The 23,376-nt window shown below is 36.3% G+C and overlaps 2 protein-coding genes across 4 annotated transcripts in view; both read left to right on the top strand.

Moving 5' to 3' along the window:
- Positions 1-21,507, top strand: part of pik3cb (phosphatidylinositol-4,5-bisphosphate 3-kinase, catalytic subunit beta) — a 69,499-nt gene extending 47,992 nt beyond the window's left edge. For all 3 annotated transcript variants that reach the window (XM_048160934.1, XM_048160932.1, XM_048160933.1), the window contains 16 exons: positions 337-585; positions 824-920; positions 2,598-2,728; positions 3,245-3,295; positions 3,499-3,687; positions 3,776-3,897; positions 3,981-4,124; positions 4,222-4,321; positions 8,244-8,428; positions 8,821-8,930; positions 9,011-9,089; positions 10,572-10,739; positions 12,621-12,744; positions 12,970-13,115; positions 13,247-13,379; positions 19,158-21,507. In XM_048160934.1, the coding sequence (XP_048016891.1) occupies positions 337-585; positions 824-920; positions 2,598-2,728; positions 3,245-3,295; positions 3,499-3,687; positions 3,776-3,897; positions 3,981-4,124; positions 4,222-4,321; positions 8,244-8,428; positions 8,821-8,930; positions 9,011-9,089; positions 10,572-10,739; positions 12,621-12,744; positions 12,970-13,115; positions 13,247-13,379; positions 19,158-19,289 (2,160 nt within the window). In that variant the 3' untranslated portion in view covers positions 19,290-21,507. The remainder of the gene's footprint in view (positions 1-336; positions 586-823; positions 921-2,597; positions 2,729-3,244; positions 3,296-3,498; positions 3,688-3,775; positions 3,898-3,980; positions 4,125-4,221; positions 4,322-8,243; positions 8,429-8,820; positions 8,931-9,010; positions 9,090-10,571; positions 10,740-12,620; positions 12,745-12,969; positions 13,116-13,246; positions 13,380-19,157) is intronic.
- Positions 21,508-23,007: 1,500 nt separating this feature from the next.
- Positions 23,008-23,376, top strand: part of LOC125248347 (period circadian protein homolog 2-like) — a 36,435-nt gene continuing 36,066 nt past the window's right edge. Inside the window, 1 exon segment of the mRNA XM_048160105.1 lies at positions 23,008-23,169. The gene's annotated coding sequence lies outside the window, so the exon portion shown is untranslated.

Here is a 23,376-nt window from a genome sequence, read left to right as displayed (position 1 = left end):
TCAAATTCTGCTCTAAAGCAGCTACGAAAAGAATATACTGAACAGTCTTTATTCAGCTGAAATCAGTTCAGTTTTGATTCAGTTCAGTTCAGTAACAGGTAATAAAATTTCATCAATTATGAAATGAGCTCTGGAAAAAACAGTGATGTCATCGTCCAGCTCAGTTCAGTTCCCATTTAATAGTGTCAGTGCAGTCAAGTCAATAATATTGCTGAATATTATTACGTCAGACAAATTACCTGGATAAGAGTAGCATTTGCACATACATTTGATTAATCTAATCCAAGAACAGTTGTATGTCACAATGATTTATTTGTGTAACTTGTGTACATGTAGATCCAGGTTCGAGCAGGGCTGTTTCACGGTACAGAGCTGTTGTGCAAGACAGCAGTCAGCAGTGAGAGCAGCAGTCGATCTGAACATGTGTGGAACAAAACACTGGAGTTTGACATTGCTGTTTGCGACCTGCCGCGGATGGCGCGCCTCTGTTTCGCCATTTACGCCGTCATGGACAAAGTGAAGAAACAGAGATCCACTAAGAACCCCCAGAGCAAATACCAGACTATCCGCAAGGCAGGGAAAGTGGTGAGGTCAACACACACACAAACATTATTCATAGCACACATTCTTAAGCAATCACATACCAGTCCTTGAATTCACTTTCCTATGGGTTATGGGTGGTTGCCAAAACAATCATTGAGGATCCTACACCACCCTCACCCCCTGATTCCAGTTTTTTTTTTTTTTTTTTCCCCACCCCTCAATTATTGCACACATACACACTAACTAATCATCTGTTTTATTTGTTATATTTTCTGTCTAGCACTACCCAATAGCATGGGTGAACACGATGGTGTTTGACTACAGAGGGCAGCTGAAAACTGGTGACATTATCCTTCACTGCTGGTCCTCTTTCCCTGGTGAGAAAACACATACACATACACACATTCATAGGCACCAAAAATGGTCGAGCACGCACGGAAAACCAATAACCAATCAAAAAATCGATTGAAATTCTGGAACCTTTCTTATTGTTGGATCTTACATCGGGTCCCAATGGGACGTAATAGACAGTTCTACTGTTATATGTAGTATTACAACATAACAACCTTACACAAAAGCTTTCTGTTTTTCGCACAATGATAAAAAGGGGTCATGAACTGCAATGTTTTATTGTTTTATAATATTTCCTGGGGTACACTAATGTTAGTATGATTTTTACATCAAAAATGGTCATAATTTAGAAATAAAAGGCATTTTTCCTACCCTGATTTAAGCCCTCTGATTTGAACGCTTTGTTTTAAGGGGTGGGTCTGCTGTGAGACTTCAGTGTAACCACTGCTATGATTGACTAACATCTTTGCATAATATGAAATAGCTAAGTATTACATGTGGAAGTATCTCGAAAACTTTTAGCATGTTTTTACTATTACAGCTCTCAAGGTTAACCAATTGAGTGTTAATCATAGCATTACATTTAGATCTATGGCATTATATTTAGATCGTGACATGAAAGGTTGCAGTGATGATCATTGTAGCCGATCACAGACATGTTGTTGAGCGCATGAATTTGATTTCTGCACACTAACGAATGCTTTCATCATAACTAACAGTGCAAACACACTCTCAATAAGAGATTAATTGGTTATTATGGGAGTTTTAGCACAAGTCCAGAACTCAGTCACAGATAAACTAGCACTGTTTGATTTGACAGCTCCAGCGATTTAATCACAGTTTAAAAAACAGATTGTTTTCATTCCTACTAAGAGAAACAACTTTGTTGACCGTTTAGTCACTGGTTTGATTTACTGACACATAGACAAAGAACATCTGACTGTACATGAATCATCACATATCAGAAATCACTGGTCTCAGATTAATCATTAGAATTGACACCTTTACTAATACTGACATGTCGTCGCATTGCTATCGAGTCCATATCGTAAAAGTGTGTTTGCAAAGCCTTCAAAGCCAAAGGACTAAAAATAAAATTACCTTTCAAAGGATATGAATAGAGTTATTTATTTTCAACGATGTGAATGTCTCAATTGAGCTTTATTTATTTGTATTCGATACATTTCAATGTGGATTCTTTGGTAAATCAGTCGCAATTTTGGCACAGGCTTTGCAAACACACTTTTTTTATTCTTATAGTATGATGACCTCTTACGTGTCAAAAGCTCATGGAAAGTTTGATTTCTCAGTTCATGACCCCTGTAAGTAATTAACTCCAAAATCATCAGGTGTAAGAGAGCAACGCACGATCACACATATGGAAAGAGCATGTGGTTTTGATTGAATTGTAATGTGTTTGCAGTTTGTGTGTTTTCTCTTCGCGAGACACAAATAACTTTGTGTAATGAATTCATCAAGCCGCACCATCGTATGGAGAAAACTTGGGTGTGATTGTGACTATGTGTTTGTGTAAACTGCTGTGTAGATGTGTCATACATAGGGTGTATGTTTCTAGAGTTAGAAGAACTCTGAGTTATCAATTCATCTGTGAGTAGTACTTCATTTTGTGTAAGGTTGTGCACTGATGTCTTGTAAAGGAAGGAAATGTGTTCAGGAAATGCCTTTTTTTCTGTTTGTTGCAGATGAGCTGGAAGAGATGGTGAACCCTATTGGGACGATTCAGACCAATCCATATACAGAGAATGCCACAGAACTACATATAAGCTTTCCAGAATACTCAACACAACCAGTTGTATTTCCCGCTTTTGACAAGGTATCCATATCTCCAATATCACACTTCATACATGTGAGCATGACTAATTACACACATACTGTTTACCCACACATGTACACATGACTGGTTGCAAACATTATTCTTATGTATTCTTATATTATTTTATAGACAGAACTTTGAAAACCCAATATACTATTTTTAGCGTGGATATCTAGTAACTAGTTTACTAGATATTACTAGTTTATAGCTCAATTTACATTCAATTTACTGAATAAAGTCCCCGCGAGGGCGGGGACGGGTGTGTGTGGGTGGGTGTGTGTGTGTGTGTGTGTATATATATATACACACACACATTTTATAAGTTGCCAAATGTTGCCAAAAAGTTACCAAATGTTTCAAACAAAAAAATTTTGCGCACTCAAACCCAAAAAAGGAAGTGTTTACCATTTTTGTGTGTAACAACATGCATTAGTCAGTGAATGGTCTGTGGGTGTACACACATATATAATCACACATGAGGCAACACTTGTCATGTTCTGATATTTTTTTCCATAGATCTTGGAAAAAGCTGCAGAAATAGTAGGATCCAGTGATTCAATGACAATGGTAAAATGGTGACATCCATAAACATTTAACATCCAAGGTTATATAAAGTTTGAATGTAATGTCCCAGCTTCTTGTTTTGATGTAGCCTAATTGTGAATTCTAGTTTTATCAAATCCATTGGTGCATTAATGTCATAACCTCCACATAAATACTATTGTTTCTATGAGATAATCTTACTAATGAATTGAAATAAATGTCTTTAGGGTCGTGGGGGTAAGAAGTTTTACATAGAGCTGAAGGAGATCATGGAAAGGGATCCTCTCTCTCAGCTGTGTGAGAATGAGAAAGATCTGATCTGGACGCTTCGCTACGACTGCAGAGAAAACTTTCCTCAGTCTCTCCCCAAACTGCTGCTGTCTGTCAAATGGAGCAAACATGAAGACATGGCTCAGGTATACGCACAGACATACACAGGCTTATATATTCTTCTGTAGATGTGTTCAAACAGTGTTTTTCAAAATTCTCTCTCTTGTACTGCAGCTACAGGCTTTGCTGCAGATTTGGCCCAAGCTAAGCCCTCGAGATGCTCTAGAACTCCTGGACTTCAACTATCCTGACCAGTTTGTCAGGGAATTTGCAGTCAACTGCCTTAGAGATATGAGGTGAGGAGCCCAGAGCACCCTGCCATTTCAAAGAAACCTCATGAGAAATGCTGAAATCCTGAATGTTTGTTTGTGTGTGTTAGCGATGATGAGCTGTTGCAGTATTTGCTGCAGCTTGTGCAGGTGTTGCGCTATGAGCCTTACTACGACTGCGCCCTCAGCCGTTTCCTCCTGGAGCGCGCTCAGACCAGCCGCAAAATCGGCCATTTCCTATTCTGGCATCTCAGGCAAGTTTGTACATGTGAAGAAATCTGAATATCACCTGTTATTGCAGTATGCTTATGCAGAACTAAAGTTTATGATTGTGTGTGTTGTACGTTACAGGTCTGAAATGTACATGCCACCGGTATCGGTTCATTTTGCTCTGATTTTGGAAGCATACTGCCGAGGCTGCATCCCACACATAGAAGTTCTCAAAAAACAGGTCCTGCTTTTTCAAATATTATATTATCTGTTTCAGTCAAAGATAACATTTGATCTGTTTAATATAAAATCAGAGAAAACAATACAATTGTTGTTTTGCACTGGAGAATCTCTGCTTCATTGATCAAAATATTGCAGTTCTGATTTCTTTCTTTAATTATAGATTTTCTTAGTTATTATCACCTCTAGGAGTGGAATTTGATTCACTGAGATTGAGATTTTTTAGGTGTTCAAGTGTACCAGTTTTTGTTTGAACATTGTGTCTATAAGATATACAGTGCTGTGAAAACGTTGTAGAGCTACAAAGTTTTAAGTCATGTTAAAGTTGATTACAAATGGTCGGTTATATAGGACACGTCCCATGTACAGGACACCTAAGTTTACTTCACTTTATTGCAATTAAAATCTAATCTAATCATGACAAATTATATATCGTTGGAAAGGTCTAAGACTCCTAAATAGATATTTGACCACTGTTTTTTGTTACAAATTATGTCGGAAAAATGTACATCATAATAGGAGTTCTGACCTTTTTCACAAAAATTATTTTTTGTTGCCTTTTTCCCTATAAAATGTTTTAGTAATCATCATAAATTATATATCATTTGAAAGCTTAAAACCTTAAAATTCATCCTGTGAAAACCATTTTGAAATCGGACATTGCATTACCATGGAAATTGTACCTCAAAATCTTTTCGCGGTCTCCTCCCCCTTAGTGTGGAGTGTCATATTACAATCGTTTAGAATCAAAACTTTTTATAATCTTGACAAAATATATATCACTGGAAAGGTCTGAGTCTCAAGATTCCATATTTTGTTATAGAAGTAATATTGAAAGAGAAATTTATGCATTTGTGACAGAAAAAAATGCATCAACATAATTCAATGGAGTTTGGGTATCACCCAGTGGCTTTTTTTGGTATAACGCCTAAACAAAATTGCATAGGAACCTGAGTTTTTTTCATATCAACTTCAAATTTGGAACACAACTTATTGAGACATATGGCTTTAATTTTATAGCAATTTTGGATTAAAAAATATTTTGTAAAATATTTTATATAAAATATATAATAAAAATAGCACAGTACATTTTCTTTACAGTAAATTTAAACTTGTAAAACTTTTTTATACTTTCATGTTTTGAAATTAATAATAAATAAACAATAATCTACTGATTGTCTTCTTTAAAAAGAGACCAACCTTATGTCTGTATTCAAAAGTGTTCATGAATTATAACAATTTAAGTTCGGATAGTGCACTTTTACGTCTAGGTTCAAAAATGGGGGGTGACAGTTAAGGGGTTAAAGTGCCCCTATTATGTTTTTTCATATTACCTTTTATGCAGTGTGTAATATAGCTGTTTGTGAAGATAAAAGGTCTGCAAAGTTTCAAAGATCAAAGTGCACGACAAATAAAGTTATTGTCTCCTAAAAGGAGGAATCGATTCTGAACTGCCAAAAACGAGTTGTTAGTAACTCCAGTCTTACTTCCTGTTACATATTATCAAATTTGTATAATTCTTGGCTGCCTTTGAACAACATCTACTTTGACCCTCAAACACTGTAATTGTAGCTGAGACTGGAAGAGTTTGGTTTGGGTTGTCATGTGGGGAAAACTCTTCTTTATGCAGTGCACTTCATAAGGATCACACTGTAAATGATAAGGAAACAATGACACCATCGTTCATATACCTGTGCATTAAGCACTGAGGAAGATCCGGAGCTGAGATTCCAATATGGTAATAGGCATTTGGTTTCCGACACACACTGTAAGTGGTCGAACAATCACAACAGACTGGGCCATCTGACCAATCACAGCAAAGCAGGCTCTTGGAAATAAGGGGCTTAAAGAGACTGAATATTTGAACTAACATTTTTCAGACTCTCTGAGGTGATGTGCAGGTATATTATGAGAAAATTAAAATGTTTTTGACCTTGGATGCATGAAACCTATTGTAGGAGACCTCCATAACAAAATTAGGAACCTTTAAAATGACATAATAGAGGCACTTTAATAATTAGCATTATGAGGAGTGACTAACAAGTGGTCAACTATTGGTCACAATTTTTTTTTAAATGTGTTAAAGGGAACAGTGTCAAAAATAACAAGTGCAAATGCCAGATTTGGACAAACTGTATCAGTGAAGAGGAACAGTACTTAACAGTCAAGGCTTGCCAGAAATGACAGCTGGACATTTCAAAATCAAGTCAAAAGTCACCTCTTCTGTGACACAGTGTCAATAAAAGCTGCTACAAAATATTCAATGTTTAATGTGCAGTTAAATCAGTAAGTTCAATGAGTCATGTACTGTCAGATTACGTGTTACATTTGATGAAGAACATAAAAATATATATTCTGTATAGTATGGATGCAATCCAGACGTACCTCATCCATAATGTTGTCGTGCAGCATTCACACATTAAAGGTAACGCGAGTTACGTAATCAAATTACTTTAAGTAACTAGTAAAGTAATGCATTACTTTTAAATTTGCAACAAAATATCCACAAAATAAATGAAAACAGTGAAATGCAAACTCAGAATATTACGCAAACCTGCAATAATTAAATATGATAAATAATACAAATATACTTTATGTATTTAAGCTCACTTTATTAACCAATGTCTTTGCTGCTGACCTTCGATGTTCCAACTTGAGAATGTTGCCGGAAGTAGAAGGTCATCCGGGTACTTTTTACCTTCTGTTTTATGAATACTGTGAATTTGGGCAAACTGCTCATTTCACGTACTGCTTTTCACCTAGAATAGTCGACTTATTCAGACACGAGACCTAATAAGCCTGTTTTGTTGCGTTCAATTAATGTTGGATCTAAACTCTGCAAGGTGGCGTTCACAGAATTGGACGCTCCTGATTTTACATTGAAGAGATTAACTTTTTTTTTTTTTTAGTACTTGTTACTTTATGGGACTTTTTTGGATGAATCACTTTTGTTGTTGTGTTTTTCATTTGTAATTCGCTTTGGATAAAAGCATCTCTTGAGCGATTAAATGTAAAAAAAAATTAAAGTCAGCAGGCTCCTGACTTTTACATCTAAATATCATTAAACATTTATGGAATTAAGTTCTAGAGCGTCAAGTGTGCAGATGTGTTCAAGAGCAACTAAATGACCAAAGTAACATTTAAGAAACCATGCAACGATATTGCTATGCTGCTGACATTTTCTCTGCTTAGCGTATTATTCAATCACATTACTTGTTTAGGCATTAAAAAACATGATATTGTTTTGATGTGAATCAAGGAATTTGTTCATTCAGGTCAAGTCACCTTTATTTATATAGCGCTTTATACAATACAGGTTATTTAAAAGCAGCTTTACATTAATAAACAGTAAAATAATGATTCAATAATGTAAACTGAGTTCAATACTGCTCTGAAAAGACAATAGTGTTATTGATCAGCTGAGGTCAGTTCAGTGTTGATTCAGTTCAGTTCAATAACTGTGTAAAATTCATCAATTATAAGATGTTCTCATCCAATAATGTCAGTGCAGTCAAGTCAATAATATTTCTGAATATTAATGTCCCCAACTAAGCAAGCCAGAGGCAACAGTGGCAAGTAACACAAACTCCAAACTGACAGAATGGAGAAAAATTCATTAAATGCATTTGTATCATTGTTTTCTGTGCATTTCCTATTTCTGAATAAAATTATCCGCTCTACGTGAGTGTATAAGTTTTCATGCGCGATTTTACTTGCATCTTGCTGTTTCCATTGCATTTTGTGTGTGTGATATCCCAAAATGTGCATAAAAACATGTTGATGGAAACCCAGCTACTGTCCCTCTTCAAACAGCTCAGGACGTTTTAAAGCAGTCTATTAGACTGAAGCAGTTTTGAAGGCAGGATTGTATGGCCAAACAATCTGGAGCTTAACATTATGATGTGTTATTAATTATTTTGTAGGTTGAAGCTCTCAGTAAGCTGAAAGCTGTAAATGAGCTGATTAAATTGGCCACCATAAAAACGAAGGCAAAACAAGCTCATCTTAAAGAGGCCATGATGACATGCCTTCGACAGACGGGATTCATCGAGACTCTTTCCGACCTGCATTCACCTCTCAACCCCAACTTATTGCTCGCTGGAGTCAAGTAAGATTTGTGTGTTTCGTTTTATGCAAACAGCGTTTTCAAAGTTTACTGCACATCAGTTGAATTTTATGGGGCTAATGAACTATATTAATTGGTAAAAGAATTGTTTATTTTCATTATTATTCTTAAAGTAACCATGCAAAGGCCATTTTACTAATCGGGTTATGAAAAGTTGTCTCTGTATGACGGGTGGCTGGGGGAGTTGGTGGTGTACCTACGTAGGGTTGGTGATGTCAGCTGAAAATAAGTGGTTTCAAAGACTCATTTTGATGGAAGATTATATACAGTAGTCAAACCGTTTTGATGTGTTGAGTGATCTCTTTTATCAAATTGTCATTGTCATCATTTTAGAAAAATACTACAAACTAAGATTTTTTTCCCTTCTCTGCCAGTGTTGAGAAGTGCAAATACATGGACTCCAAGATGAAACCTCTGTGGATTGTTTACAATAACAAGCTGTTGGGAGGAGACACAGTGGACATCATCTTCAAAAATGGAGATGGTGAGGGACAGATGGATCAAATGTTAGACAAAAGGCTGTCGCATAATGACATTACAATACTTTTAATCTGTCTTTTTCAGACCTGAGACAGGACATGTTGACTCTACAGATCTTGAGGTTGATGGATCTGCTATGGAAGGAGGCCAACCTGGACCTCAGGTAGAGAGAGAGGGAGAGTGTGTGTGCGTGCGTGCGTGTGTGTGTGTGTGTGTGTCTCTAGTGGGGGGAAAGGTGAAACTGAGGAAAGGGGCCCAGAGCTATGGCGGTCCCATAGCGATTCCCCCCGAGGGCCCCTGCTATTTCTACAGAAGGGCAGTATGAGTACAGAGTAGAATTTGATTTACATTTGGTTAAAAGGTTGAATGTTACAGAGTGTCAGAGGATGCCCTCATGTTCACCACTTCCTTTCACACTGAACACAGTGTTGTTTTAGGTGCTTGTAAATGCTTCTGGACACAAGCCAATCAAAATATTTTTGAGTCAAACTTTGATTTTTTTTTTTTTTTTTCAATCTTTGAAACTAGATTTTGATAAGAACACTTTTGACCTAACCTAACATTGAATTGTTGTACTTGAATGCCTGTCAACAATGGAAATGGCTCCCTCTAGCGTTCAGAGTTATCTTAGGCCATGAACACAACATTTTGAGAATGTTAACTGCAACTGCAACAGTAGCGAATCCCCTAAAAATTATTACACATTTGTAATATTTTAGTTACTCCCTAAACTGCAATGATTGACAATAATTTTTACTAGTTTCAGCCATAAACTAGAAATATGAATGTCAAGAGTTTAACCTGTTTGGTTGAGCTGTTTTTCAGTATTATTCGTGACCAGAGACATTTCATCATCTAGCCATTATTAGTAATTTGCATTTACATCTGTTGGAGTACCTCTATTTTTGAGGTCAAACCACAGACATTACATTTTCAAACTCAGTTCCTGAGCCCTTTGAGGAACAGTCATTGCACTTTTCAAGGTATAGAAAGGTAGTAAAGACATCATTAAAATAGTCCACGTTGACAACAGTGGTTCAAACTTAATGTTATGAAGCGAAGTAAATACTTTTTGTCCGCAAAAACAAAATAAAAATAACAACTTAATTCAACAATTTCTTCTCTTCCCAGTCAGTCTCCTATGCTGTTCACGTTGTAAACACAGTGCAGCGCTTCCGGGTTCTACATCAGAATTCCGGCTCATAGTGCTCTGCACTGTGTTTACAGTGTCTTGGAATTGTGAGAAGGCTTATGCACGGGGGTTAAAGAGATTCAACAGCTGTTTTTGAACAACTGCTCGCTCTGGACTGTTATTTATAGGTTTCCCTGAAAGAGCAGTTCTGGTGAAGAGAGACATTATCAAAATTTGTGAGTGAGTTAACACTGTTAACACAATTTCAGTTTTTTTCTAGCATCTATAACAACCACAACTGCCAGTGTCCAAAAGAGTGTGATGTTACTGAAATGAAAAACACATTTGTATAAATGTGGTTCTCATTACCTGGAGTGCATTCGGTTGGCACTTCTAAAAGTACTGTATGTGTATGTAACACGATTAAGCACAAGGAGTGACCGCTGTATTTAGTTGCAGTTAATGACTTTATGGCTTCAAATTATGTTTTGTTTTGTTTTTTTTACACCTCAGAATTGTGCCTTATGGCTGCTTGGCAACAGGAGATCACTCTGGTCTGATTGAGGTTGTGTCTTCAGCTGATACCATTGCGAACATCCAAAAAACAAGCAGCAACATGGCTGCTGCTGCCGCCTTCAATAAAGATGCGCTGCTGAACTGGCTTAAAGACAAGAACTCGGGGTGAGTTATACCTGTCTACTACAGTTATACTTCTGATATCTCTTTTTAACAGTATTTGATTATTTCAATACAAATTTGGTTTTCTTGATTCTAAAGCCTTTGGATATTGAAATTTACATTGTTTAGGGCCCTGTGATTTCTGCTAAAATCATAAAATCCAATCATCCTGAAAACCAATCAATCATAAAAATGGAATTTATAGTATAGAGCAGATTGTCACAGAATTTGGCAAATATCAGGTGAATAAATCGAAAGTAGGGCTGTATACTTAAACACTTAATCAAATTGTGATGTAGATTAGAATTCTGCATGGGCTTTAAACTGAAGAACCGGTCCGTACCCGAGATTGTTTAACCCAACATGACGTACAGTTAAGCTGCCTTTCCACTGCACACGGCAAACAACAGCCGATGGACCAGAAGTCATTTGTTTGCTATGGAGAGTCACACAGGGGCTGCATGGGGAGTTTTTGAAATGAGCACATGCATAAGAACAACCCCCCTCCTTCACAGCTCATTTCGAGGGAACACCTCCCAAAACTCGTGCACGAGTATTGGAACACGAGTATTTGTTTACCACCGGCATTCACTGTGTCGTGTTCGTGGATTCATTATGTCGGACTCACCGCAGGTAACTCATAATCTGCAGTTGTTACTCCTGACAAAAACATTGCATGCGGCGCCTGTGGAGTGTGGAAAGTTACTGGAGCACACACATCTCTCACAAGGAACGTAATGGCAGTGATTGACAAGCCAGAGGGCCAATCGTTTATGCAATGATCACACAAACGATTGGCTGATGTTTTTAAGGCCCTACCTCATGTACAGATGATGTATATTGATATTATTCCTTTCAGTGCACCTAATAAATAGTCTTTTATCAGTTAGTAAGTAAAGACAGTTTCAAGTAATATTGCAAAAATGTATAAAACAAATCCTCTATAGCACCTTTAAGCCTAAACAGCAAATACCGTTTTGCAATATGCTGTATTTTAGGATTGCATGCAATGATCAGATTGATTACTACCATTTCATAATACATTTGTATTAAATCAAAATTTAAGAAAAATCAAAAACAACTAAAAAAAAAAAAAAAAACCATTTCATAGGGCCCTGTTATTGTAAAAAAAAAAAAAAAAAAAAAAAAGATAATAAAAAAATAAAAAGTTATTTTGTTATAGTTTCATTATTTTAATTAATTAGACATACTTTTTGATTACTAAAATTTAAACATTAATATAGAATCCAGAAATAAATTAAAATATAAAAACGGAATCTGGGTAAAAATAAAACAAAATTTGGCAAAAAAGCTAAAAGGATTTCATAGGGACCTAATTGTTGTTGTGTTTTTGTTATTATTTGGCATCTTGAGATTATCGATTATTGATAGATTAATAGGGTAGTGCCCCCTTCTGTCATTTCTGAAATCTACATGACACAGTCTTGTCAATGGATAATACACATTTTATATAAATCATACTTACACAAAATAATAAAATATAAGGAGTTTTACACAATTTACTCAACTCAATATATATATATATATATATATATATATATATATATATATATATATATATGAATATACAGCATAGAGCAGCTTGTCACAGAATTTGGCAAATATCAGGTGAATAAATCAAAAGTAGGCCTGTATACTTAAACACTTAATCCAATCGCGATGCTTGAATTTTTACACAATACTGACCTCCGAACCTTTTGATTAGCAGCTCACACTTGGTTATCATCTCTTATTGTAAATAGATTTTTATATATATATATATATATATATATATATATATATATATATAAATGCTGTCTTTTTTAATGCAGTAATGCTATCTGTGTCAAAACTGACTGGTGATGTGATGTGATGTGTTGACAGAGATGCTTTGGACAAAGCCATTGAGGAGTTCACTCTATCATGTGCTGGTTATTGTGTTGCCACCTACGTCTTGGGCATTGGTGATCGTCATAGCGACAACATCATGGTTCGCAGTACAGGGCAGGTAGGTTGGGAAACCGTTCTACACATGAATCCATGTGAATGTATCATGTTCCCACAGAACGTATGCTGCTTTAAAATGCCATTCTATAGTCCCTTCTTTTGATTAAAATGGTAATGAAGTTTGATTGTTTTTAGATTGACAGGATATTTACAAACTCTGTGTTTGTGTGTGTGTGTGTGTGTGTGTGTGTGTGTGTGTGTGTGTGTGTGTGTGTGTGTAATTCAGCTCTTCCACATAGACTTTGGTCATATCCTAGGAAACTTTAAATCCAAGTTTGGGATCAAGCGTGAGCGTGTTCCTTTCATCCTCACTCATGACTTCATCCACGTGATTCAACAGGGAAAAACGGGCAACACTGAGAAATTTGGAAAGTTAGTGACTGACTTCTTTGTCTAATTTGCTTTATCTCCCCCCCTCTTAATGCACAATTCCATTTCTCTTTTTCATTATTTTTCATGATATAGGACACTAATCTAACATAGTGCTTTGTATATATGTGTAGTTTTAGGCAATACTGTGAGGAAGCGTATCTGATTCTGAGGAAGAATGGAAATCTGTTCATCACACTCTTTGCTCTGATGCTCACAGCAGGCCTCCCAGAGCTTACATCTGTCAAAGATATCCAGTATTTAAAGGTAAACAGACACGTACAGCGCATAATTCCCTTCAAGGATCTCCTTCAAGGGAAAGTACATCCAAAAATGAAAATTGTCATTTATTCATTCTCAAACTGCTCAAAACCCATATGAAATGGTAAGCGAATAGTAATGGGGCTGTCAAGCTCCAACAAGACTGACAAGCACCATAAAAATAATCCACATGAAGTCATACTATAGATTTGTTTGAGGAAAAGAAATTTAACAAGTTCACTGAAAATCTTGGCATTAGCATCCTTTGCATTATTTTTATATATAAAGAAGAAACTTCATTGCTTGTTATGCATATTGTGAATGCGCCAGATTTGAACAAGTAAACTGTATTAGAGAGCTATGGCAAAAATAAATATTTTCTGAAAATAATTTCTTAACTTTGTCAATTGTTCACACAAAGCTATTGTATGGCCTCAGAAGAATTGGAAGTCTTATATCTGCTTGTTAAGTCATAGCGTATTGAATACGGTTTCTGGACACCAATAATGATTTAGAAAATATGAGTAACTGTTTGGCCTACTGAGTTGTTAGGATTATGATTTTTCGGTAGTGCCACAGCGCACCATGAGTGTATATTAGGACCGTTTGTTGTTTGCTTTTGGAAACAGTGGTATGAGAATTAAAAAACTGGATTTATATGGGTTTTTAGGCTACTGCTACAGCATATCCTTTATGGACAACCACTGGTATCCCTCCGCGTTTTGTATGCAGGGCCAGACTTACCTCACATTGTGACATAGGCAAAAGACATTTTTGAATACATTTAGCCGTGTTGCTATGTGTCATCAGTAAGCAACTGATTAGCCTAAACACACTGGCAAGAGCAAACGCAAGCATCTTGCTTATAATAAGCATATCCTGCACCAGCTGACGTAATGTGGCACAACTGTTTAAGGTTGTCTACACTGGACACATCAAAGTAAACTGTTTATAAACTGGTACATTTGTCTTTGAGCAGGTGCATGATGATCTATTAAAGCATTCATTGTCATGTGTGTATATATACACTATTCAAGTCAAGTCACCTTTATTTATATAGCGCTTTATACAATACAGATTGATTCAAAGCAGCTTTACAGTGATAACAGGAAAATTATGCATTTTGGCTGTTCAGCTGAAGTCAGTTCAGTGTTTATTCAGATGTGATTATGATTCAGACTGCATCAAAAGTCTGAATTCAGATCACGATCTGTAGCATTCAAATATTCATCCAGTTCCTTTTGCTTGAAGATCTGATTCATCATGCCGGTATGGAGGCGAAGCTGTCCTTAGGGGTCTGTGTGGAGGTTCGTGTTCGTGTCTGGTTCGTCTGGTTCGTGTGGTCTTTGCTGAGGATCTGTGCTGATGGCTGTCATGTCGATGAGGCCTTCACAGGGGATTGTCTAGTAGACACTGTCTCTGCTGACATTCATTGCTGCGTTGTGGTCATGTATAGGTGCAAGTCCACCATCTGATCTGGATATGGACTGGATCCAGCTGACTATGATAACCTCGGGAAACAGATGAGACTGACAGACTAATATTAGCATGTTCTTGGTTCCGGTTGACCTAATTTATGCAGCTTAACAATCATTTAACTGATTTGAATAACAGAAATTGATATGTTATGTGTATGCCAGGTTAAAGAGATGTGTTTTTAGTCTAGATTTTGCCTGCTTCCCGAACAAGGCTAGGAAGACTATTGCAGAGTTTGGGTGCTAATTAAGAAAAGATCTACCGCCTGCAGTTGATTTTGATATTCTAGGTATTATCAACTGGCTAGAATTTTAAGATCGCAATAGACGTGAAGGACTATAATGTGTTAAGAGCTCGCTCAAGTACTGGGGAGCTAAACCATTTAGTGCTTTGTAAGTAATTAGCAAGATTTTAAAATCTATACGATGTTTAATAGGGAGACAATGCAGTGTTGACAGAACTGAGCTAATATGGTCATACTTCCTGGTAAGAACTCTAGCTGCTCCGTTTTGGACCAGCTGGAGTTTGTTTATTAGATATGCAGGGCAACACCGAGTAGAGCATTACAATAATCTAGCCTTGAAGTCATGAACGCATGAACTAACTTTTCTACTTTTGTCATTGAGAACATATGTCGTAATTTAGATATAGTTCTAAGATAAAAGAATGTGGTTTTACAGATGCTAGAAACATGGCTTTCAAATGAAAGCTTGTGATCAAAGAGCACACCCAGTTCCTTACTGACGACAATGACTTGACAGAGTGTTAGACAGTTTTCTAGGTTATTATGTGCAGAAGTTTTTGGTACAATAATTAAAATCTCTCTCTCTCTCTCTTTTTTCCCCCCAAAATTAAGTAGTAGGAAATTACTAGTCATCCAACTTTTTCTATCAACTATGCTTTCCGTTAATTTTGTGAATTGGAAAGTTTCGTCAGTGTGCGAAGAAATATAGAGCTGAGTATCATCAGCATAACAGTGAAAGCTAATGCCATGCTTCCTTATGATATCTCCCAAGGGTAGCATGCACAGAGTGAAAAGCAACGGTCCTAGTACTGAGCCTTGTTGTACAGGTACTCCATACTGAACTTGTGATCGGTATGACATCTCTTTATTTACTACTACAAATCGGTAACAGTCAGATAAGTATGATTTGAACCATCCCAATACAATTCCACTAATGCCATTGTAATTTTTGCTTCTATTCAAAAGAATGTTGTGTTTGAAATGATCAAATACAGCACTAAGATCCAGTAACACTAATAGAGTGATACAACCATGAACAGATAATAAGAGCTAATCATTTGTAACTCTAATGAGAGCAGTCTCAGTATTATGATATGGTCTAAATCCTGACTGGAAATCCTCAGATACCAATTGCAGATACCACACTACCATTCAAAAGCTTTAGATCGGTAAGATTTTTTAATGTTTTTAAAGAAGTCTCTTCTTCTCACCAATGCTGTATTTATTCAATCCAAAATACAGCAAAAACAGTAATATTGTGAAATATTTTTACTATTTAAAATAACTTTCTATTTGAATATATTTTAAAATGTAATTTATTCCTGTGTTGTGTCTGAAATAGAAAGTTTTTTTACATTATACACTACCATTCAAAAGTTGTTTTTTTTTAAAGAAATTAATACTTTTATTTATCAAGGATGCATTAAATTGATCAAAAGTGACAGTAAAGACATGTATAATGTTACAAAAGATTAGAACAACATTAACTGCTTTGTGGCAATTTGTAAATTAATAAAATTGAACAAGTCATGACCTCAAACCACACATCATCTCACTTTTATGGCATAACCCTGACTGGAATATCAACAAATCACCACTTACTGTTCTCGGATATCCCAGGTATTACACAATACACCACTAATAATAAATGTATTACATTCTCACAGTTAACACAGAAATATAAATAAGGTAATGAAACAATATTATTTACAGTAGTTTACAATTACTATTATTTACAAATTAAAATTTCCATTAAAGAGGCAATTAAAGGTAGGATTTTAGAACAACCACCACTTTTAGAACCCATTAAAAATGTCATTCATTAAAATTCAGACAAAATTATACAATTTCATCCATACTACTTTAATATAAGTGAAACAATGCAGAAAGGATCTTAACATCAAGAATTCTGGAAATGAGTCTGCAGAAAAACATTCAACTACTGTAAGGCTGGAAGCTTACGCTGCTATTTTGAACTAATAATTGGAAACAAAAAGCAGTTGAAGGATGACATAATGCATAATTCAGTTATTTATCTGACTCCAATATAATTAATCTGACTCCATTAAAGTTGTTATTTTTTTACCTCTTATTCATCTTCCTTAGAACTGATAGGAAAACATAGGATTTAACCTAAACGTTTAGACAATGAAAGTTACAATCAAGTTAGCTTTCAACGTTATCAGTTACAAAAGGAAAGATTCTCAAAACCTTTAAAGCAGGCAAAGTTATTTATTAAGTTACATGTTTAAATATACAGACAGTAGAATGGAACAACATACTGTATAGAAAACCTAGTTGTAACGAATAATGCACTGCTGTGCAGAAGAGGCCGTAAAAGCCTTTCTTGTATTAAGAGGTTACGCATTGGTGTGCGGGAGTGGCAGGGTTAAAGCCTTTCTCCCAGAACATCAGTTACCTTTCCTTCTTATACCCTGGCAAAGCATCGTTATACATGAGTGGAATACCGACACCAAAACCGACAGGAAACTAAAAGATATGGCAAATGGGTGGTGATCAAGAGGGAGAGAAGTGCATTGGCATATTCTCCTCAATGCTTGTTTAAGCAATACCTAGATTGTACTTTAGGATACTTTAATGTCTCCATTAAGTACACTGCCATTCAGTTCAGTTTATAAGCTGTCAGATGAGACCAAACATGACATATTTACATGTTAGAAAACACTAGTAGATAAATAGTATGTAGATGAAAGCATATATGTCATGTGAAGCAAATCGTACAGATGTGTAATTGAGGTGCAAACGACTCTGTCTCTCCAGACAGAACCATCCTGTGCCTGGAATGTCCCAACAGTCCTCAATCAGCATATTGATGAATCCCTCGCACTAGATAGGCATTAGCATACTGTGATGATAAAGGCCATTGTGCCACGTTTAATTCACATGTATACCTTTTAAAGGGATTTCTGAAGTACTAGGGCAGTAAAGAGTTCTGCCCATATTTACTCAGCCCTACACTACAAATGCAAACATACAACTGATCCAGTAAAAACTCTTACATGGAACACATATCACACAACACAAGATGTTTAAAATAGGGCTAGCAAGTCGCACGGAATACAAATGCACTCATTGAAACCTTAACAATTTTAGAACAATGGTATAACAATAAAAGTTATCAGATTTCTTAAATTACAAAATTCCTGCCCTCACATAGTTGTCTTTTAAAAGACATCTCTCAAATTAATCTCTCTTCAGAACTCGCAGTTCCCCTCCTTCTTACTCTGGCAATCGGCAAGAAAACAATATTACTCACTTTAAAAAACTGGCAATCTCCAAGAAAACAATATTACTCAATTGAAAAAGACAGAATCTCAGTCATACAATGGCTTCACATTAGGAGAGATATGCAGCTGCATTTAGATATGTTACAAAGACATACTCAAACATTCACTCCTCTGATCCTTAATATTAACCAAAGCTAGAATCAAATTCATGCCTCACATATGCATTTGTATATTAAAAACTTTCACACACCAGTATGTAAATTTCATTAATCATAAATACAATTAGTATTATTTATGAGATTTGTTTTCTCACCTTTTCTTCCTCTTCTCTCTCGCTGTCCTTAGTATTATTATTGTTGTTGTTCTTGTTGAAATTATTTATTATTATCATCCTTCACTTCCTGGCTGTCTCTGGGAGGTTGGGAGGGAGAAGAGATAGAGAGTAAAAGGAGGTAGGGGAGTAGGAAGAAAAGAGGGTGGAGGAAGAGGTGGAGGTGGAGGTGGAGAGGTGAGGTGGAGGAAGCTAAAACATGTAAGACCAATGTCCATATATCCGTTATATTGTTATATTAATGCCCTATCAGTTATATTAAACTGCTACTATGTTGATCTGTGTCTTTGTTTTTATATACCTCTCATGTGTTTTTGAGCTTGTGTAATGCAAATAAGGTCAGAGTCAAAAATAAAGATAAGAACATCACACAAAACAGAATTATAACATCAAATTAGGTCAATGCATTAACTGTGTTAAATGAGATGCCATTCAAAGTAAACAAATAAATATGAAGTGACACCAGCTGTATGTTTGTTTTCCAGGACTCTCTGGCATTAGGTAAAACCGATGAGGAGGCCCTCAAACAGTTCCGACAGAAGTTTGATGAAGCTCTGCGAGAGAGTTGGACCACCAAAGTCAACTGGATGGCCCACATTGTGGCTCACCCTTCATAAACACTAACATCTGGCCACACAAACATCTCACCAAACTGAAGTCAGGATTCAGCATTAAACTGTCTACTACAGTCAAACCAGCTTATTTATGATCTCAGAAAATTGATGGCTGAATCACATGGATCTAAATGATCTTCAGAGGTCTAGAGTCTGCAGGTATAAATGAAAAACTCAGCCTCTACCCCTTTTTGTTGTGTTGAATATCAGCTGCCTCTGACCATAGTAGAGCCATGCAAAACCCTGACTTGACACTGGATGTAAAAGCAAGAACTTCAGCATTTTCTTCCTCCACTGAAAACACTGAAAAGTCAATAAACAATAAACAACTCCAATGTGTCCTTCCAGAGAGAAAGAGAAGTTACCGAACCTTGAAACAACAAGGCAGGTTTTGGCCATCCAGAAATTAGATTTTTTTTTTTTTTTTTTTTTGTACAGCCGTGTTTATGTATCGGGACTTTTGAAAATGGACCAATCAGAGCACAAGCTCAGAGGAAGTGCATCTTATCAGACCAAAAGGTATACATGTGCCTCTCTGCACAAGAAACTTTTTGTTTGTATTTGCTTTTGAATTTTTTTAAACTGTATGTGCCAGACTACTTTATTATGAGAAATAGTCTTTAAAAACACTGGAATCATGTTATAGGTATAAATATTTTATGAATTTTAAACGTTGTAATAGTAAAGCACTGTACCTATATCCCACAGTACTACTTGTACAGTATAGCAGAAATTTCTGTAAAATTGAAGAGGCTTCACACGCAGATATTTCATTGAGGATCACTTTGAACAAACACTGTGAAGATTGAGGGCCTTCCCCAACATCCCTCCTCTCATGTAGTTTGTTCTGTGGTGCTAGCCATAAAATATATTCCTCATCTAAATGTAAGCACAGCATTGTAGCCAAACCTGTTGTTTAATGGTACATCCATGAAAATTGCTTGTTTTTGGTGCCTGTTATTTTGAGAGTAATTCACAGATATAAATGGGCTTACTATTGTATATGCCTGCATATCAAAACTCAAGATTTCAGTGGCCTATTTAGTCAGAATATCTGCACAAAAGACTCAGTGGACCAAAAAGGGGAGGTCTAGCTGTCGTGACGGGGACTGTCTACTGACAGCTCAGACAGTAGTAATCACTGATTAATGCCTATATTTTAAAGCACAGACAGTAATTATCAATGTTTTTACTACTGATAACCTGCTGTCTCTATTGCTGCTTTTCTTGTTGGCTGTGTGACTAGAGATGTATAGATGCACTGAGCATGTTATTTTTACACTGAATATGCATATGTGTGAATGGGAGGAAATACTGTGTACTGTGATATAGTGAGATTATTAAGAGCAATGCAGAGAGTATAGGACCAACATTCCAGAGAATTATACGTTCATTTCCTGTGCTGTTATGGTAAATGAGAGAATAAGAGTTAAGATTTGTGTCTATCAAATAAATTACAATTTATACTAGAGCAGGTTGTACTCTAATGGCCATCTATTAGGGGTGTTTTGATGCCTTTGTGCAATATGCAAACGTAAATGTGCAACTGTAAACCTATTATGAGAGTGTATGCGTGTGCGCTCGTGCTGCTGTATGTTACACTGATGACCTTTGATTTCACTGAAACGTTTAATACAGGCTTTTTGCTCTGTCTTGCCCATTTCATAGGAATAAAAGTTGTTTTCATTGAACTCTTTATAATTTCAGTTTGATTTGGAAAAAAAAAAAACATTAAAATGTAAATGCATAGAAAAAATAAGAAAGTATTTGAAGATTTGAAATCTGTTTCAAAAGAAGAAGAAAAAAGGAGACATCCAAAGTCTGATTACATACACCGTACACAGCTGCACTGGTATATGTGCAGCTGTAAAGCACTATGTAATTATTTTTCCTTACCTAATGCAGGTCTTGGATAACCTGCTCTCCATTATGCCAACTAAGAAATTGTGAAGCTACAGATTTGAGGATCGTCCTCTGCTACTCATACTGAAATTAATATCTATACATGCACCTTTTGATTTTGCCTTTAAATTAAATATTAACATTCTCCATGGCGTCGTTTGCAGGAAACAGAAGCTATATTACTGCACTGCATGATTGATTTGATGTTTTCACTGTAGTTTTGGAGAATTCCGTTCACTGGTTACCATGAAAACAGTCGCTGCTGCTTCAGCCCTCACACGGTAGAAATGTGCAAATAAAAATGTTCAACAAGCTGAAAGAAGTCGATCCATTTCTTTGTTGGTAACGTTTAAATAACTGATGTTTTATTGTTGTCATTGTAAAAAAAAATTTTCCCATGGCCAGCCACGGAGGGGAATCAGAGACACAAGGAGAGGAGAGTTCTCCGCATTAAAGACCCACGACTGGTAGATCAATGTGCTACTTCTTTCCTCTGTAAACCGGTATAGACCAATTTGGTGTTTGCAAACAGCGATGACGTTTTTTATGGGCGGAGCCTACCTGGTTGCAGAAAATGACAGTTGAGCAGTAGCAGTCTATGGAACCCACGAAATAAAAGAATTAAAAAAAGTTAATTTTGAGGTTATATCTCACAATTCTGACTTTTATTTCTCGCAAACCTGAGTTTATATCTCACATTTCTTACAAAGAAAAACAGAATTGTGAGATATGCTCGTTATCCTGTAACTCGTTATACTCGTTTTCTGAATTGCAATTTATCCCGCAACTCTGACTTTTTTCCCCTCAGAATTGTGAAATAAACTCACAATTGCGATTTATAATGGCCGAACTGGGAGTCATAAACACGCAAATGCAAGAAAAAAAGTCAGAATTGTGAAATAAAAATTTTATAGACTATGTTTAAAAGTTATCTATGTAAAATGTTATAGGTTTAAATATTATTTCATGCTGTAACTGCTATGTATGTATGTCCTCTGAACTGTGTGAATATTATGTAGACTTACTGTTTACATCAAATTCCTGCTTTAATAGTAGACTAATCCTTGCAGGTGTCATCAGTCCAGTCTGTGAAACGTCTCCGTTTAGCTTCAAAGGACGTTTTCAACGATGGTTTTCTTTAAAAATGAAGACTATATTTCTTTGCATTCCGATTCCAACATCCAGAGGCACAACAAAACGTTTTTCTCTTATTCTGTGGATTTTGCACATTTTCCTCCAATTGCTACCGCTATTTTTCTGCAACCACTATGCGCGCGCAGCTGCAAGTGACGTAATTGTGACGTCTGCTCCAAAGAGGTCTATAGGAAATTAAATAAAATGCACGGAAATACTCGACATTTTATGACTTGTCTACTCTTCTGCAACACACCTTAAAAGTATGTAGCATACTTTTTCTTAACTTGTATAGGCGGATTGGGACGCAGCACTAGTCTTGTGTATGTGTGGGTGTGCCTCATCAGTGCCGTTATACAACAGTGAATGTGTGCCAGACTACGAAATAGTGTAACAGTAGAAATATTCAGTTCACTCAAATTCAAAGTGTGCCAGTAAAGAAAGCAGCGTAAAACGTGTATCATAAAAATGTATTATTTTTATATAAGGTAGAAAGCTGGTACAGTTGTTCTTGAAATTTATATGGTTACTCCACTTTCCGCGATCATAACATCAGCATGGGATTCCACGTGCGGCGCCTTGCCGATTTATATAAAGAGACTGGCGGAGCCATACACCAATGAGCGCGGATTGACGTCACTCAGTTGTGTTTTCCATGGGAACCCTTGTGCGGCAGCCAATAGTAAGTAAATGGGGAGGGGCCAAAATCGAGGTCAGCGTGTGAGCCACTGCTTTCAGAGTTGATCGGGAACCGGTGATGGAGTATTGTACAGTATGCTAGAATTCTTGTTGCACTCCCGGGAAAACATTGATACTACCAAATAACTGGGATAAAACGTGGATGCAGGTGTGTGACTTTAGACTACTTCCTTTTATAATACATAGGCGTTCAAAAAATGTTGCATAACCTTTCGCGTACTGCGCATGCGCGGACATTTTTTAATCGTTCTGTTTTGTGTAGTATTCCTATATTTTTGAGTTGTAATGATTATAATACACTATTTATGCAATATTATATGCGTGAAATGTTACGTATTACTGCGTGTATGTCAAT

The sequence above is a fragment of the Megalobrama amblycephala genome, linkage group LG16 (genome assembly GCF_018812025.1).
Source record: "Megalobrama amblycephala isolate DHTTF-2021 linkage group LG16, ASM1881202v1, whole genome shotgun sequence".
NCBI classification, from domain to species: domain Eukaryota; kingdom Metazoa; phylum Chordata; class Actinopteri; order Cypriniformes; family Xenocyprididae; genus Megalobrama; species Megalobrama amblycephala.
The sequence above is the reverse complement of the archived record's forward strand: the minus strand, read 5'-3'. Positions and strand labels throughout refer to the sequence as shown.